The sequence below is a fragment of the Schistocerca nitens genome, chromosome 11 (genome assembly GCF_023898315.1).
Source record: "Schistocerca nitens isolate TAMUIC-IGC-003100 chromosome 11, iqSchNite1.1, whole genome shotgun sequence".
In the NCBI taxonomy this organism is placed as follows: domain Eukaryota; kingdom Metazoa; phylum Arthropoda; class Insecta; order Orthoptera; family Acrididae; genus Schistocerca; species Schistocerca nitens.
The window spans coordinates 212,611,408-212,626,431 of NC_064624.1; the positions used below are offsets into that span (position 1 = coordinate 212,611,408).

General features: G+C 44.6%; 2 protein-coding genes across 2 annotated transcripts in view; one reads left to right on the forward strand and one right to left on the reverse strand.

Moving 5' to 3' along the window:
• LOC126212798 (oocyte zinc finger protein XlCOF6.1-like) overlaps positions 1 to 15,024 on the reverse strand; it is a 210,809-nt gene that overhangs the window by 107,907 nt on the left and 87,878 nt on the right. The gene's annotated exons all lie outside the window — the stretch shown is intronic.
• LOC126213283 (proteasome subunit beta type-6) overlaps positions 1 to 15,024 on the forward strand; it is a 35,352-nt gene that overhangs the window by 1,219 nt on the left and 19,109 nt on the right. The window contains exons 2-3 of the mRNA XM_049940945.1: positions 5,143 to 5,342; positions 6,890 to 7,019. Of these exons, the coding sequence (XP_049796902.1) occupies positions 5,143 to 5,342; positions 6,890 to 7,019 (330 nt within the window). The remainder of the gene's footprint in view (positions 1 to 5,142; positions 5,343 to 6,889; positions 7,020 to 15,024) is intronic.

Sequence of the window (15,024 nt, forward strand, 5' to 3'; positions counted from 1 at the left end):
CAAGGGTTTAAAAATTAAAAAAAAAACTCCGTTTTTGATCAATCGATGATTGTTTTAAAATGCTGTAGCTCAAAAACTATACAACCTAGAGAGCTCAAACTTGAATATGAAAATTTTAAACTATTCCAAAAAAACATTTTTTGAAATTTCCAAAATACAAACCCTCGGATTTCTTTATAAAAATTGTGTGTTGTCCAGTCTGACTACATGCATGCAAAATTTCAAGGTGGGATCTCAATGGGTTCTTGTATAAAATATTTTACTACCACAATACACACTAGTGAGGTGACAAGCATACTATTTCTAGGCTAGGAATACTAAGGTAGGCCTATGTAATTCTAACAAACTTAAATTATAATGTTAGCCTTTTTATGCAACATTACCCTCTTATTGTTTAATTCATTAAATTATGTAGTGTTGTTTTAATTTAATGTTCATGATTCTTTTAACTATGCATCATAAGAAAGTGAACACATTTCACTTGGTAATATACATGCTACAAGTTAAAATTTTGAATAAAACCACTCACCTTCATCCTTAGTTGTAAATGGCAGAGATTATCTTTTTCTTGGTTTTCCAGTGTTATTTGTAATCACTTACAACAAGTTCCTTAAATTAGAAATTGGCATAGAAGTAATTTCACTTGGGGAAAAGATTAACTTGTTGATATCTGCATGGATAGAACCGTATTTCTAATACCAATTGATATTTACAAAGTTAATACACATAGTATTTATACAACTTAGTGTTTAGTGAGCATAGGTGTAACATAATTTAAACGTGCTCCTTTCATGATCTTTTAAGATATTTTTCCAAAGCAAGAGAAGACAACTTCATTTCTTTAGCACTTAAAGTGTAGGTTCTTCCCGTAGCTGTTGTTGGGTTCACTGTTTGTAAAAAAGTATTTCCTGGTACAGCTAATATATCTCTTGGCTGTGGATAGTAAAAAGACTGGGCTGGACCATTTGGGTGGAAAAAAAAAAAATTATTCAGTACATGTCGTTGTATTTTTCTTCAATGCATCCTAGCCACCAAGAATTGTCATGTGTTACTGTCCCAAAACCAGCAGTAATATTTTCCATATGTGACAGTGTTATTTGAATCAGTGTTTTCACATATTCAAGAGACTCATCCAGACTACAATGATAAAGGCTTGACAGTAATTTGACTCTCTGTGCAGGGTTTACACGAGTGAAACTTTTGTGTTCCCACAGTTGCTTTTGAGTCTCTATACTGAGGATGTAAGTATTCTTTTGTCAGTTCATAGTCCTCTGTTGTGCAATATTCAAAGTCAATGTTTATGTTTTGCATGGCAAATACATAAAGTGATGTGGGTGTTAAGATTTGTTGGTTATATAGCCTTTGTAAGCTGGCTATAGCAGCTAGGCACTTAACAGTTCCGCCAAGGCCATCGCATGCGCTCTTTGCCATGGGATGTTGCAAAGAACTCCCACTCTGCCTCAACTTCAAGATCAGTTTTATGCAAACATAAATTAAGGAAGTTTTTCTTATTTTTATATTGTGCAGTACTGCCATCAGAAAAGTAAGTAATCTTTTTAAGTACAAAAGGCAAGTTTTGCTTTATGAATTCTAGCAGTTTTTTTCTGGAATACATACAAAGTGACTGCATTTGTTTCAGCCTATCTGATATGAGGACATACTGCAGATGTGTCAATTTTCCCTCCCATTTATAATATATGATGAAAGGATGCAGTGTAGCTTCCCCGTTACATCAAGTTGGCCATAAGTGAGGTAGTGACCAAAACTAGAGCCTTGACCCTATATGAAAATCTCACGGTTTTTATAATAGAAAGTGAAAAAGTTAATGTCGTACAAAATTGTAAGGTTCTTAAGTTATTTTTTTATATATTTTATCCTTGCATAAAAAGGCTACCATAATAATTTACGTTTGTTAGAATTACATAGGCCTACCTTAGTATTCATAGTGTAGAAATAGTCTGCTTTTCACCTCACTAGTGTGTATTGCGGTAGTAAAATATTGTTTTATACAAGAACCCATTGAGATCCCATCTTGAAATTTTGCATGCATGTAGTCAGTCAGACTGGACAACACACAAAATTTTTATAAAAAAATCAGAGGGTACGTACTTTGGAAATTTCAAAAATCGTATCTCATATCATCTTCATCTACTTCATGTTCTGTATCTATAACATTGTTCTCAGATTTGTTTCCCTTACACAGGCCTTCTGTATATTCCTTGCATTTCTAAGCTTTCCATTCTTTCCTGTAGGCAGCATCTGTCATTCCCGTAATTGTGTGTGTTTCTACAGCCCTGCATTTGTCCGCTAGCCATTCCTGCTTGGCCATTTTGCATTTTGTGTCAATCTCACTCTCACCCATGTAATACCCTGTAGAGTTTTTACAGGGGGAAAGTTGTTAATTGATGTGTTCCACTCCGTTTAAGATCTATCACCCAAATGCTTGTCTGCTAACTCTACTTTATAAACAATTTGTGGACACCCTTCCTGAAGTTAACTACTTCTGTGGACCTACTGTGCAGTGCCACCAGACAGACGTGTTACTTGTGCACCTTCTGCAGTGGGGCGGGTGGTGAAAGAGCTCCGATCTGTCAGTCACTAAATGTCGTAAACGGCTTTGCGGTAACTCTTCTGTATTTTACGCCTGATGTTTTTAATCTACAGCTCTAGTTAAGATGGGTGAACAGAGCTCTGTTATTTCATAACTCGTAACAGATTACAACGTATAATTGTGTACTACTTTTACATTATAGAATGGCACATTACCAAATGAGTTCTCATAATGATGTTTCTGTTTTTTTGCCACCGACATTATTATCGTCAGTGTGTTTTGCTCTGTGGCTTCCGAGGCACAACACCGAAGCGTAAGTTGGTCTCCACAGAAGGTGGAGACAAGTTCGCCATCGCGCCTTGTCGATGTTTGCACCTAGGTCAACCGAGGGTGCACACAGCAGGATATTCCGCACTTAATACCTGAACTACGTCTTCAGTGTCCACGCACATTACGTGAATGTACGGTGTCTGTCCTTTCAGACATGTCAGACATCGTGGATAATCTGTAGCTGTTATACATTATATGTAAATTGAAAGTGGAGGGGGAAGAAAGGAAAGGAAAGGAAGGGGGAGCGATCACTGCTGTCAGCTGTGTTGGAACGTTATGCGGAATCAGTGGCGATTAGTGAAAGTGTGTATTGGACCGGGATTCAAACCAGGAATCTCGTGCTTACTAGGCAGGTGCACAGTGTTATCACAACTGCACGGAGTATCTAGGCCCGCCTCACAGCCGATCCTCTCCCATCGAATGCTACCTATCTGTAGCCCATGTCCGTCTCCTCCGCATTCGCTCTTCCGAGATTCCCACAGGAGGTCAGACATATTTGTACATTTGCACTGAAGAAGGTGGATTCATTGCCCAGATGTGCCTACCAAATTATACGAATGTGTGGTGTGTGTGCTTTTGGACACGTCCTGTGGATAGGTGGCGTTCGATGGGAGTGTGGATTAGAAGTGAGGCGAGCCGAGGTAGTCCGTGCACTTGCGGTAACACTGTGTCCCGGATGGCACAGTGGTTACCACACCTACCTAGTGAGCAGGAGATCCCAGGTTTGAATCCTGATCTGCTACAAATTTGCAGTCGTCACCACTGATTCCGCGTAATATCCCAATGCAGCTGGCAGCAGTGATCCCTCCCCTCCCCTTTTCGTTTTCCTTTCGTCCTCTCTCCACCTCCAATTTACATACAGTTCCATGGACATCTTTCATCGACCTTAAGTGGTTAAAAGTGATAGATGTTACACTGTAGAATCGTGTTACCCCATGCTTGCTGTCTTCCGTATTTGGTCTCTCAAAGCTGCCAGTTCATCTTGTACTGTATTCCTGTAAGCAGTTTGTCTGACATTGCCTAATGTTCCCTTTCTAAATTGACAAATGTATTAAATATAGGTTTGTCTTTTTTCAACTTATCTCCTAAGATAAGTTGTAGGGTGAGTTTTCCAAGAATGCTAACGTGTTTCTCCAGAACCTACACTGATTTCCTCTATTGTCTTCTCCTACAAGTCTTCCCATTCTTCCATAAATGATTTTTGGTAATATTTTACACCTGTTTGACTGGTGATTTGGTCTTTATTTGCTCCTGGCAAAACCTATCTTTTTTTTGGCATTGAAATTATTACATTCTTAAAGTGCGATTGTACATAACTTACATACTGCAATATATATCTGTCAGTTTATTTTGTTTCATACATAATTTTCATAATATTTTTGTCTCGGGTAAACTTCATTACAGATTAAATGCTCAATTGAACAGTTTTTTCACTACTACTGTCTCATTTTCAATTCTCTCAAATTGACTGCAGACAGACCTAATTTGTCTTACCCTGGTAATTTTGAAGTTGAGTGGCTACAGAGAGGTGCACTCAAGTTGTTACACCATATTTGCTAAAATAAATGGCGAGTGTTAAAGTACTTTGGTGTAACTTTTCCTGTTTAGTCATGTTATATTTGTTACAGAATGAAACAGCAAACAGAGAATATTGATGTAAAATTTGCTCTGCCAATCTCACAGCTGTAGAAAAAATGAGTAGACCAGCTGGAATAGCTTTGTCATTGCTGTTTCTCCGGACGACATCGATAATTCTGAGGGATGTTCCGTATTCTGTGTCTTAAGTCTTTCAGTGCTCTTTCAGATTCTTCCTGCAGTGTCATATCTCCATTCTCTTCCCTCCGTATAACATTATCTTGAAGTTTGCTTCCCTCAGTGTACCGGCAACTTCAAAAACGCACAGAGCACGAAATTTCCTGTCAGCCGACAGTCGGGGCCGTCACAGCTGCGAGCACTGGTGTCGCCTTGCTTCGACACAGTACACAGTTCCGTCAACTAATTAGAGCTTGCGGCCGCCTCGTGAGTTCTGCTGCACGGTGTCGTGGGACACTGCGGCATATTTGCTGTTGTCTCATCATAATCTTAATTTCTTACCTTTTTGCATTTTCTTCAGTTTCAATTCTTTTGTTCTCAGCCAGTTAGTTACGGCCAGTGTGTCCACATTTGCTTTTTTGTGATTTGTCGACGGTGTCGGTAGTGGTTAACAGACCGCAGCCGTCCCAGCTGTCGTCAGTAGGTTCACGTAGCGCTTTCTGCCGCAGACGTCCATTATGGCCGTGGAGTACGACGGCGGAGTGGTGATCGGCGCCGATTCCCGGACGACGACCGGTACGTACATAGCGAACCGCGTCACCGACAAGCTGACGCGCATCACGGACACCATCTACTGCTGCCGCTCCGGGTCTGCGGCCGACACTCAGAACATTGCCGACATAGTTGCCTACCATCTGGACTTCATGCAGTGAGTATGGGCATTAGCACGTGCTGCTGTGTTAACACTTGCACTGTGCCAACATATATACAGGGTGTCATAAACTACTAAACAGGGCCCCTAAAATGTGTACTTCAAGAACTGTGATCACTTCTTCAGCAAATGGGATGTGCTTTGCAGTAACAAAGATGGAAAAAGTTTTCATAGCTCTTAATGCATGCATTTTAGAGCCCATGTTGACTACACTTCTTTGCTTCCAATTTTCAGGATTAGAATCCGTGTGCATGTAGGAAGGGAGGGGGTCTCATTCTTCAGTTTTGTCAGCTTTGGCAGGCTGTACTTAGTCACAATACGGAAGACGAAGGCTTCTGAAAGACTAATTCTCTTCTGTTGAACTTTTCAGCAGTTACTTTGCAACAACTACAGTTTCTTTTCGACAATAAACTACTAATACATAGTTTTTGAATCTTGATATCATAAGATTGCAAATTGAACTTTTCATCTAAGTTTAGTTTGAATTTCGATTCATTTCAAATTAAGATATTGTGGTGCCTGTTTTGTTAATAAGTACAACGCAATGTGCGTGCATGTCTGAAGGAACATTGCACCGTGCTTCTTAACAGTACAGGCATTGCAGTATCTTCTTTACCCATAGAACCTTGCCAGCATCTTTCAATTAAAATGATAGGAATTTTATAATGATTGTACAAATGTGGGTTGTAGACACATGGATGATGTCATATGGAAATTTTGGTCTGACCAGGAATCATGCACAAATAGCCAAAATGGTTAAGTTGACTGCTCGCAACAAGCAGGAAGCCTGGTTTTCAGTCCATGTGGCAGAAATTTTCGATGTTGTCATTCCATTACACTGCAAACGTGTTTTGTATGTTTCCAGTTAGATAATATGTTTGCATGAAATGAAACTATTGTCCGAAATCCATTGTTCCTAAATAAATTCTTCTCAAATTTCAATTTATTTGTGTTCTATTAATGTTGATTTGTGTGGAACAGTTGATAACAATAAGTAAAGTAGGAATCCTTTAGTTACTGTTATTGAAAGTTCTCCATCAGTCGACATTAATATGACAGTAACTTGGCATTGTGCATGAATGGATAGTTGTGAGTATATTGAACCCTGCTCCATACAAAACAGCTCCAAAATTTGAATACAATTTTGGCACACTGAAACGTAATCACACTCACTCGTCGTAGCCTTTTGGTGGTAGTTAACTGAACCCATTACAAAACGAGTGACAGTCGTGTAAAAATGTTCTTTGACTGTCAGACAATAAGTAAATACGCAGTACAGTCACACTGCATTAACATTCCATTTTGTTTAGTTACTACAGTGAGGTTACTCTCGGCCGTCGTGTGTCGAGAGGTAAGTCACGGGACACGAAACAACTCCACACGGGTCGAGAGACGGTACTGCATTTTCGGACTCTCGTAAACTCTACAGGGAATGGAGAAGGAAACACATTCGTGTAAATGTTACGAAATAAAGCTAATGCAAAAACAGTGAAATGAAATGTGGACGTGTGCCGCGTAACGGACGATCCCCGACGTGTCGGCAGGGTGGAGATGGGCGAGCCTCCGCAGGTGAAGACGGCCGCCAACGTGTTCCGCGAGCTGTGCTACAACTACCGGGACTCGCTCGTCGCGGGCGTCATCGTCGCCGGCTGGGACAAGCGGCGTGGCGGGCAGGTGAGCAGATAGCGGAGCTGAGGCGAGCTGTTCGGGTAGTGAGTAGTCCAGTAGTCTGGCTGTCCAGAGCACTCCGCGTGCGGACCGGGCTGGCTGCGAGTGGCAGGTGGGCCCGGCGAGCAGAGTGCTCGGTCGGAGTGTGCTCCCGTCCCTGCCGTGCGGAGAGGGGTAGATTGCCGGTCGTCGGGGTGGCGCCCGGCACCTTACGTCGAGATGTAACGTGTTCACTTCAATTTTGTGAGTGTAGCTACTGTTTTTTAGTAAACAGTGGCTCAGTTATTTTAAACAGACCTTCAGGTGGAACCTGTATTGTTGCCAGCCAATGTCACCATTTCTGTCCAGCAGATGGAATTTTAGAGACGAACACTAACGAGAACTACAGAATACTGGACGATTACTCGGCTTTTGAAAAGAGATGTCAAATCCCAGACAGTATGAAAAATGACAGATACTGTCAAATCACTTGAAAGCTCTTGTGAAGACTGCATTAGTGATGACGTTTTGAAGTCGGAGGAGATTAACTCTCGGAGACAGTACGCACTCGTTTAAGATCTGAGGAAATGGGAGTTACATAGAACTGGAACTGTGCACTGAAACACTTACTGCGTTAAAAAGATCACACACACGCACACACACACACTAGTAACTACAGAAGATGCTGTCTTTTATCAGTTAGCACCAAATTTTGGCATTATTGCCACATTTTTGGACTTCTTGATGGGGATTGTTAGCCACCACCAGTCCCCCATCACAGTAAGCTGTGGGAGTACGTCAGCTCTGACTGCCTAGATTGCAAGAATGGTAAAAACCTGAAGGTGTGCTGCACGATGAGGAGGTGGACCAGTTGTTTGAATGCAACCTCCGGGGAACGTGCTGCACATCAGTTGTGAGGCTTTCCTAGGCAGGCGGTCTCTGTCTGTGTGGACTTCTATTTCCCTAGGTGCTTGCAGGACCGAGAGGGATCCTTCAAAGTTTTGTCCTCCACCTCCCAGTGGAATGGGTGGGCCACTGGTAGGTACTGACACCCAGTCAGATAAGAGGGCCCCTGTAGTCAGTCTTCTGGACTCGGGAATCTAGAGAGTTTAGTAACAGAATGCTTGCGGCTGGCCAGAGGGAAATTTCGAACAAAAGTGTTTAGAGGGGCTTGCAGGTACTTTAGCACGTGTGAAATGGGACACCGTCGGTGGAAACATCGAGTACCCGACAAGTAACAAACTTGCAGAAAGCCAAAACCTGTGGTAATATGCCATCGAGACTGAGCTCCGTGCCCCATTAAACTACAGTAAAGCTGTTGTGACGTGCAGAGACCTGGTGCATATCCCCAAAGAAGACCCGAAAGTTAAATGTGCCTAAGAAGGCATTGTAGACGTGCAGAATATTGTGGAAGGCAATCTGACTCGTTCGTCCTTACTTTTAATAGCACATAACTTCTGGAACGCACTGAGGCAGGTTTTCTTCGCTTAAATGTGCGGTCCTACGCCCTCGACCCAGAGCAGCGTTTTAAATGCCAGCAATTTGGGCAGACCAGTTAAGTATGTGAGGGAAAGCCACTCGTGGCAAATGCGGTAAGGCTGCCCACGAAGGAGTCGAATGTTCGTCTTCTGCAAAATGTGTGAATTGCACTGGGGCTAACTGCTGTGTCTCCATTGAAGAACGGAAGATACGGCAGGTTAAAAACCACCGATTCCCTTCGGTGAGGTCGAGACGATTTATAAGACCGTTCGGCCCGTGACGTTCACCATCTCCTTTGCTTCAGTTGTTAAACAGCTAGTACAGAAAAGCAATGCTGCAGAGGTAGCTAGTCCTAGCAATAGTACCTGCATTTGTTAGTGTACTTGCGCTCCTGCAGTTACTTCACAGCCTGGAGTTCCTTCCAAAACATCGGAGTAGTCTGTGGTCGCTAATGTTGGGATCTTCCTGCTTTCCCTGAGGTTCGGTCCGGTTCACTGTCGAGCACTGCCACTACCGTTGCCGTGGTTGTCGTCCCAAAACCTACCCGGGGCAAAAAAATCGAATGCCGAGCGCCTCTCACAGACAGAATCGGAAAGTAAACAGTCCACGACGTCGATGTGGTACTACCAAATGTGTCTCTCGACTCTTCGGTAGAACTGACGGAGCTCGACGACTGGTGGGGCAGTGTTCTCACCCCGAGACTGAGCTTCTGCCTGTTACGAGCTCCCCTCCCCGGTGGAAAGACAGAGTGAAAGTGCATCCTCCCTGATAGTTAGCTCCCGTATTACGGTGGTACATTAGTGGGTTCGGGAAACACGGGGAGAGACTGAAACCGCTAGTGCGGGAATGCCCCGTGTGCCTGTGTCTGTGAGAAACACATTTAAAGCCACTGAGACCCCTATGCTACGGGGCTATACACCTCACCGAAAGGGTGATCTGACTGGGGACAAGGTCGAGGCTGGGGGTTGCCGTTTTTGTCAGTAACGGCCATCACTCCTTCGCTCTTCCCCCGGCTGCTGACCTGCGAGCAGTTTGTCGAAATTCGTGGGCGTCGGAGGTCCACCGTTTGCTCCCCGTACCTACCTCCGCGTGATGCCGTACACTCTGAGGCTCTCGTAGATCTCGTAGAATGACTCCTGCGACCACTTCTCCTGCTGGGAGACTTCGGTGCCCGCCGTATTTTGTGGGGCTCGACCTCTTCGGACCCCCGGATTCGGGTTTCGGAGAGCCCCGTGACGACTCGAGAGCTGTGCTTCGACACGGGTACTCTCGCTTCTGCTCCGCTACCGGGTCATTCTCGGCCGTCGACCTCTCTTCTCGCTCTCCGGCCCTCGCAGGTGCCGTTCGGTGGGAGGTCGTCGACGTCCTTCGTTCCGGTGACCACTTCCCACCCCACGTTCCCCTACTGGACGGAGCACTACCCGAAAGAGAAGCCGCCGACGTGGGTGGTCACCGGGGCTAACTGGAAGCAGTTCGGCCAGCTGGCCACGTTCGAACATTGCGACAGTGTCCGGGAACGGGTGGACCGCCACGTCGCGTTAGTGGTCCGTCGTACTGCAGAGTTATCCGTGCCGAAGTCCTCGGGTCGTCTCGGGAGGCGACCTGTACCTCGGTGGACAGACGAGTGCCATTCGGCCGTCCGAGACGGGCGTGCGGCTCTGCGACAGTTTAAATGTTGCCCTACAGCTGAAAACCACCTAGCTTTTAGATTCGCGAGAGCCGAGGCTCGGAGAGTAATCGAGGAGAGCGAGAAAATGTCGTGGCGAGTGTTCCTGGGCTCTGTCGACTGTTCCACTTATTCTACAAAAGTATGGGAAGCCGTCAGGATGATTTCTGGTAAATGCACTCATTTACCAGTAGCAGTACTGCTGAAACGGGGATGTCTCCAAGCTCAGACTCTGGCAGAGAATTTTGCACAAATTGTTGCCAATGCTATCCAGGATCCAGTATTTTGATGGTGTTAGGACAGCAACCACCCACAAATTTACTTTCAGTTCCTTTATTCAAAGGGCTCTGTTACGGGTTTCGAATTGTTGTTATTCGTCCTCAGGCGGATTACACGCTTTCTTTATGACATGTTGTGTGTTTTTTTTACAGATTAATTTTCCTAAAATATAAATAATACATAATTATAAACACGCCACACACAGATGGTTGCGTTACAGATTTTCGTTGCGTGTGACTTATGTGAAACGTCGGTTTGGAGTGTTTGTTTTCATAACATTCGTCCAACAGATGTTAATGCATTCCCACTGCATTCTTATTGTTGCACACGTAAATTGTCCTCACTGAACACTTTAGATTTGTCACTGAGAAGATTTCTACCACGCACCACATGTTTTGATACATACAAGGAGCTTCCAAACATATCAGTATCACAGATGCTACGATATATCGTAACATTTCACGATGGTGTCCTATGTTTGGAAAGGATCGTATATTCATTTACGCAACTGTAATGCCTTTTACACTAGTACAGAGACATTGAATTTTTGAGTGGATATTTTTAAATTAATTATAAAGTTTTTTATAGAACTGTATAGGTAAAATAGTATATTATTTAATTACATTTAGCATCATGAGAATTATAGTAACATATAAATTTGCTACTTGATCTGCAGATAGGTGTACTAATATTATTTGCTTTGGAGGCTGGAAAGTAATTTTTGGAAATTTTTGACGAAAGGGGTGTTAGCTAACTCTGTTCGTTAAGGATATAGTCTGGGATGCTTTTTTGTGTGTGTGTGTGTGTGTGTGTGTGTGTGTGTGTGTGTGTGTGTGTGTGTGTGTGTGTGTGTGTGTGTGTTTATTTCTAATTCTTCTAATATATTCATAGTGGCTCCTTTTTCTTCTAGATGCAAAATTTTTAAGTTGTCCTCAACGTTTCCCACTGAATGGTTTTCTTCAGCAATATGGGCTGCAAATGCTGATTTGTTAAAGTTACCAAGTCTTAAAGCATCAATATGTTCTTTAAATCATCATTGAATCGAAACCGGTAACGGTGCCCTTTCAATAAAGGAACTGAAAGTAAATTTGTGGCTGGTTGCTGTCCTAACACCATCAACGTTTGTCTTCAAACAACAGCCACGGTCTCAATCATGTCATCATATGACAAAATTGCATTCAGTATTTTGTTGCTAAAATGCAACTGTAGAGAGGGGAAAACTGTACTTAAGATTCAACAAACTACCCTTTCCCCATGTGGGAGACTCGTGATACTGCACCCAATCACAACAGATCCCAGTACTGCATGCTTCATTTGCGAACAACATCAAAGGAAATCCTTCTCTAATCTTTTAATCTAATGCTAGACAGCTAACTTCCTCAACATCTGGAGACCAGGCACTTCTGATACTTTTCCCTCAAACCAGGAGAGGCCCGCGTATGTCAGAGTAGTTACCGTAGTATCGCCTTAACGAGCTGCGTGGGAAAGATCTTGGAGCGAACGGTTGACTGTCATCTGGTCTGGATATTGGAGACCGGGCAACTCCTTAGCCACTCTGTTGGATTCGAGAGACTTCTGTCCACTGTCGACAACTTGAGCCTGCTAGAGGCAGCTATTTATTGGGCTTTCCTATGTAAATGTCACTGTACTGGCATATTCTTAGATACATGCGAGATGTACGATACTACTCGGAGACACTGTATTCTTGCACAACTGCATCAATGGGGCTTTTTCAGCCACCTCCCCATTTTCGTACGGTCTTTCCTGTCTAGGTGGACAGGACCCGAGTTGGTGATTTGCTGTCCTGTCGTTTTGAGCGGGAGAATGGTGTCACTCGGGGCAGTGTTTTAAGTGTTACCTCTTTGCCGTAGCCGTAGTCTACAATGAGTCTCGTACGGTGCTCCTTATTTGTGGACAGATTTTTCTGTTTCCTTTTCCTTCTCTGGTGTTGCAATAGTGAGCCATCAGTTGCAACTTACAGTGCAGAGGTTAGAGGAATGATTCTAGTTATATTTTTAATTTACCTGTCTTGCTTATGAGGGGCAGCATCCTACATTTTAGGTACTCTGTGAGGTTTCTGAGCCTCATTTCTGACTCAAAATTGTGGTTACCACACTTGAGAGACCTGAAAGCCAGAGTCCTGAAGGCACTGAATATCTTAAAGTGCCTTAGCTACAGTTTTATACGGTTTTTGAGCTCAAAGGTGGACTACGGGTGCACGTTGTGTGGATCGGTCGGGACTTCGTATTTGAAGAGTGTCGACACTGTCGACCGTGAGGGGATTCGGCTGGCCACAGGTGCTTATAGGACCGTTCCCACACCCAGTCTCTGTGTTGAGGCAGGAGGAGAACTGCCACTAACCATCTGGTGGAAACTCCTCACATTGTGTCGGGCGTGTCTGTTCCTCGCAGCTCTGACCGTCCGCATACCGTTCTGTTGCTCGCTCACCTCTGGACTGCCTTTTCTCCGCCCGTCTACGAGCCAGGGTTTTAACCGTCTTCCGCCCCGGTTACTACAGAGGCCCAGCGTAATTTTTGATTTAGTGCAGTGGAGGAGAGATTGCAGTCCTGCTTCTGTTTTTAATTTGATATTTTCTAACATTTTGTACGAGCACCACAACTATATAGCTGTCTTTACAGATGGGGTCTAAGCAGGGAGGGCTCCGTTTGTTGCTCTGTCATTTTTCCAGATTGTGTCCTCGAGGTCTGACTGCCTCAGGAATTTACTGTTTTCGATGCAGAATTGTATGCGATCTTCTGGACATTGCAGCAGGTGAGACATTCTTCCAGTGCTAAATTTGCCTGTTTTGCTTCTTCACTCTCTCGAACATTTGTACCCAGCAGATAAAGTAATCCAGAATATCCACGTTGCCCTCCTACAGCTATGACGATTGGGGAAGGAGGTGTCCTGCTGCTGGGTACTGGGGCACACGGATGTTGTGGGGAATGAAAGGGCAGATCTAGCAGCAGAGGACGCGTGTCGTGAACCTCAGTTCTTTGTGTGCCACCAGTCTGCATGCAATCACATGCTTTTCAGGTACAGCCGTGCGCCAATGGGAAGAAGAGTGGCTGGAAGTGACCACCAATAAGCTCCACATAGTAAAGCCCGCAACTCGGCCGTGGCGTGCCTCCGTCCGGCCACATTGACGTGACGAGGTCCTTCTGACTCGTCTTTGCATAGGCTGTAGGCCCACGGTGCAAAGCTCCTTACTCCACAAGAGGACTAGCCGATGTGTTGCAACTGTGGCCTACAGGTCACTGTGCACCTCGTTTTATTTGACTGCATTTTATTTTCCGACCAGTGGGCCGAGAGAGACTGCTCGTAGCTACAGATGAGGTGGCTGTGGGTGGATAGGCTGCACGGAAGGGGCTTTTCAGTGTGGAATGGGTGACAGCTGTCGAAGTGGAGGTATTGTTGGTGGATGGTAGGTTTGATATGGACAGAGGAATGTACCTAGGGTCTCACCGAGGCCTTCGCAAACTGTAATTACCCTCACAGCCTTGTATGAAAACAGATTTGTGTGTGTGTGTGTGTGTGTGTGTGTGTGTGTGTTGGATCTTATGGTCGCCCAACGGCGTGGTCATCAGCGCCGTGACACTTATTAAAACAAATGAATGTGGAGATGAACTAAAATGGTTGTACACGCATGCACGTGAAATGACAACTTAGTCACTCTCTCAAATGCACTCTCACGTGCAGTACAACCAGTTAGGAGGGAAGAAGGAATTAAAACACAGAGAGAACAACACATAGACAAAGCTAAAAGAAAAGCACAGGGAAATGTGACTGGCTGACCACTTGGAAAAAAACTTGGGTGAGCCAGCAACCTTGTTGACACATTAAAAACATCTCCCTAAATTTGAAAACTGATCTCTCTAGCCTTATCTCTCCAGCCATCCACTGCCACCTGAAGTCCCATTGTCTGGCCACGGAGGGGCATTCCCCTCGTGTCTTGGTACCACCCAGGACTGAAGCAGCTGAATCACATTCTCCACCAGGGTTTTGACTACCTCTCATTGTGCCCTGAAATGAAAAATTTCGTACCCAGTATCCTTCCCACACATTCCACAGTGCTATTCCGCCACCCACCGAACCTACACAATATTCTCGTCCGTCCGTACGTGATCCCTGCTCCTCATCCCTCGCCTAGTGGCTCGTATCCCTGTAATAGACCTAGCTGCAAGACCGGCCTGTACTTCCTCCTACCACTGCCTACTCCATTCAGGTTACTAGCATCACCCATCCCATCAAAGGCAGGGCTACCTGTGAACCAGTCGTGTGATCTACAAGCTAAGCTGCAACCACTGTGCTGCATTCTACGTGGGCACTACGACTGACAAGCTGTCCGTCCACACGAATGGCCGCAGCTGAATGGCCGCAGCTGAACACACTGCCCGACACGACATTCTTCGTTTCGATGACTGCTTCACGTACTGTGCCATCTGGATCATTCCTACCGATGCCAGTTTTTCCGAATTGCACAGGTTTTCCTGTAACCCTCTTGGCTCCACCTTCATTAATCTGCGTCCTTACTCTCTAGCCCCTTCCCTATTCCCATTCCAGCAGTAAACAGTTGTCCTCTATTCCACCGACGCACCACCGGTCTTT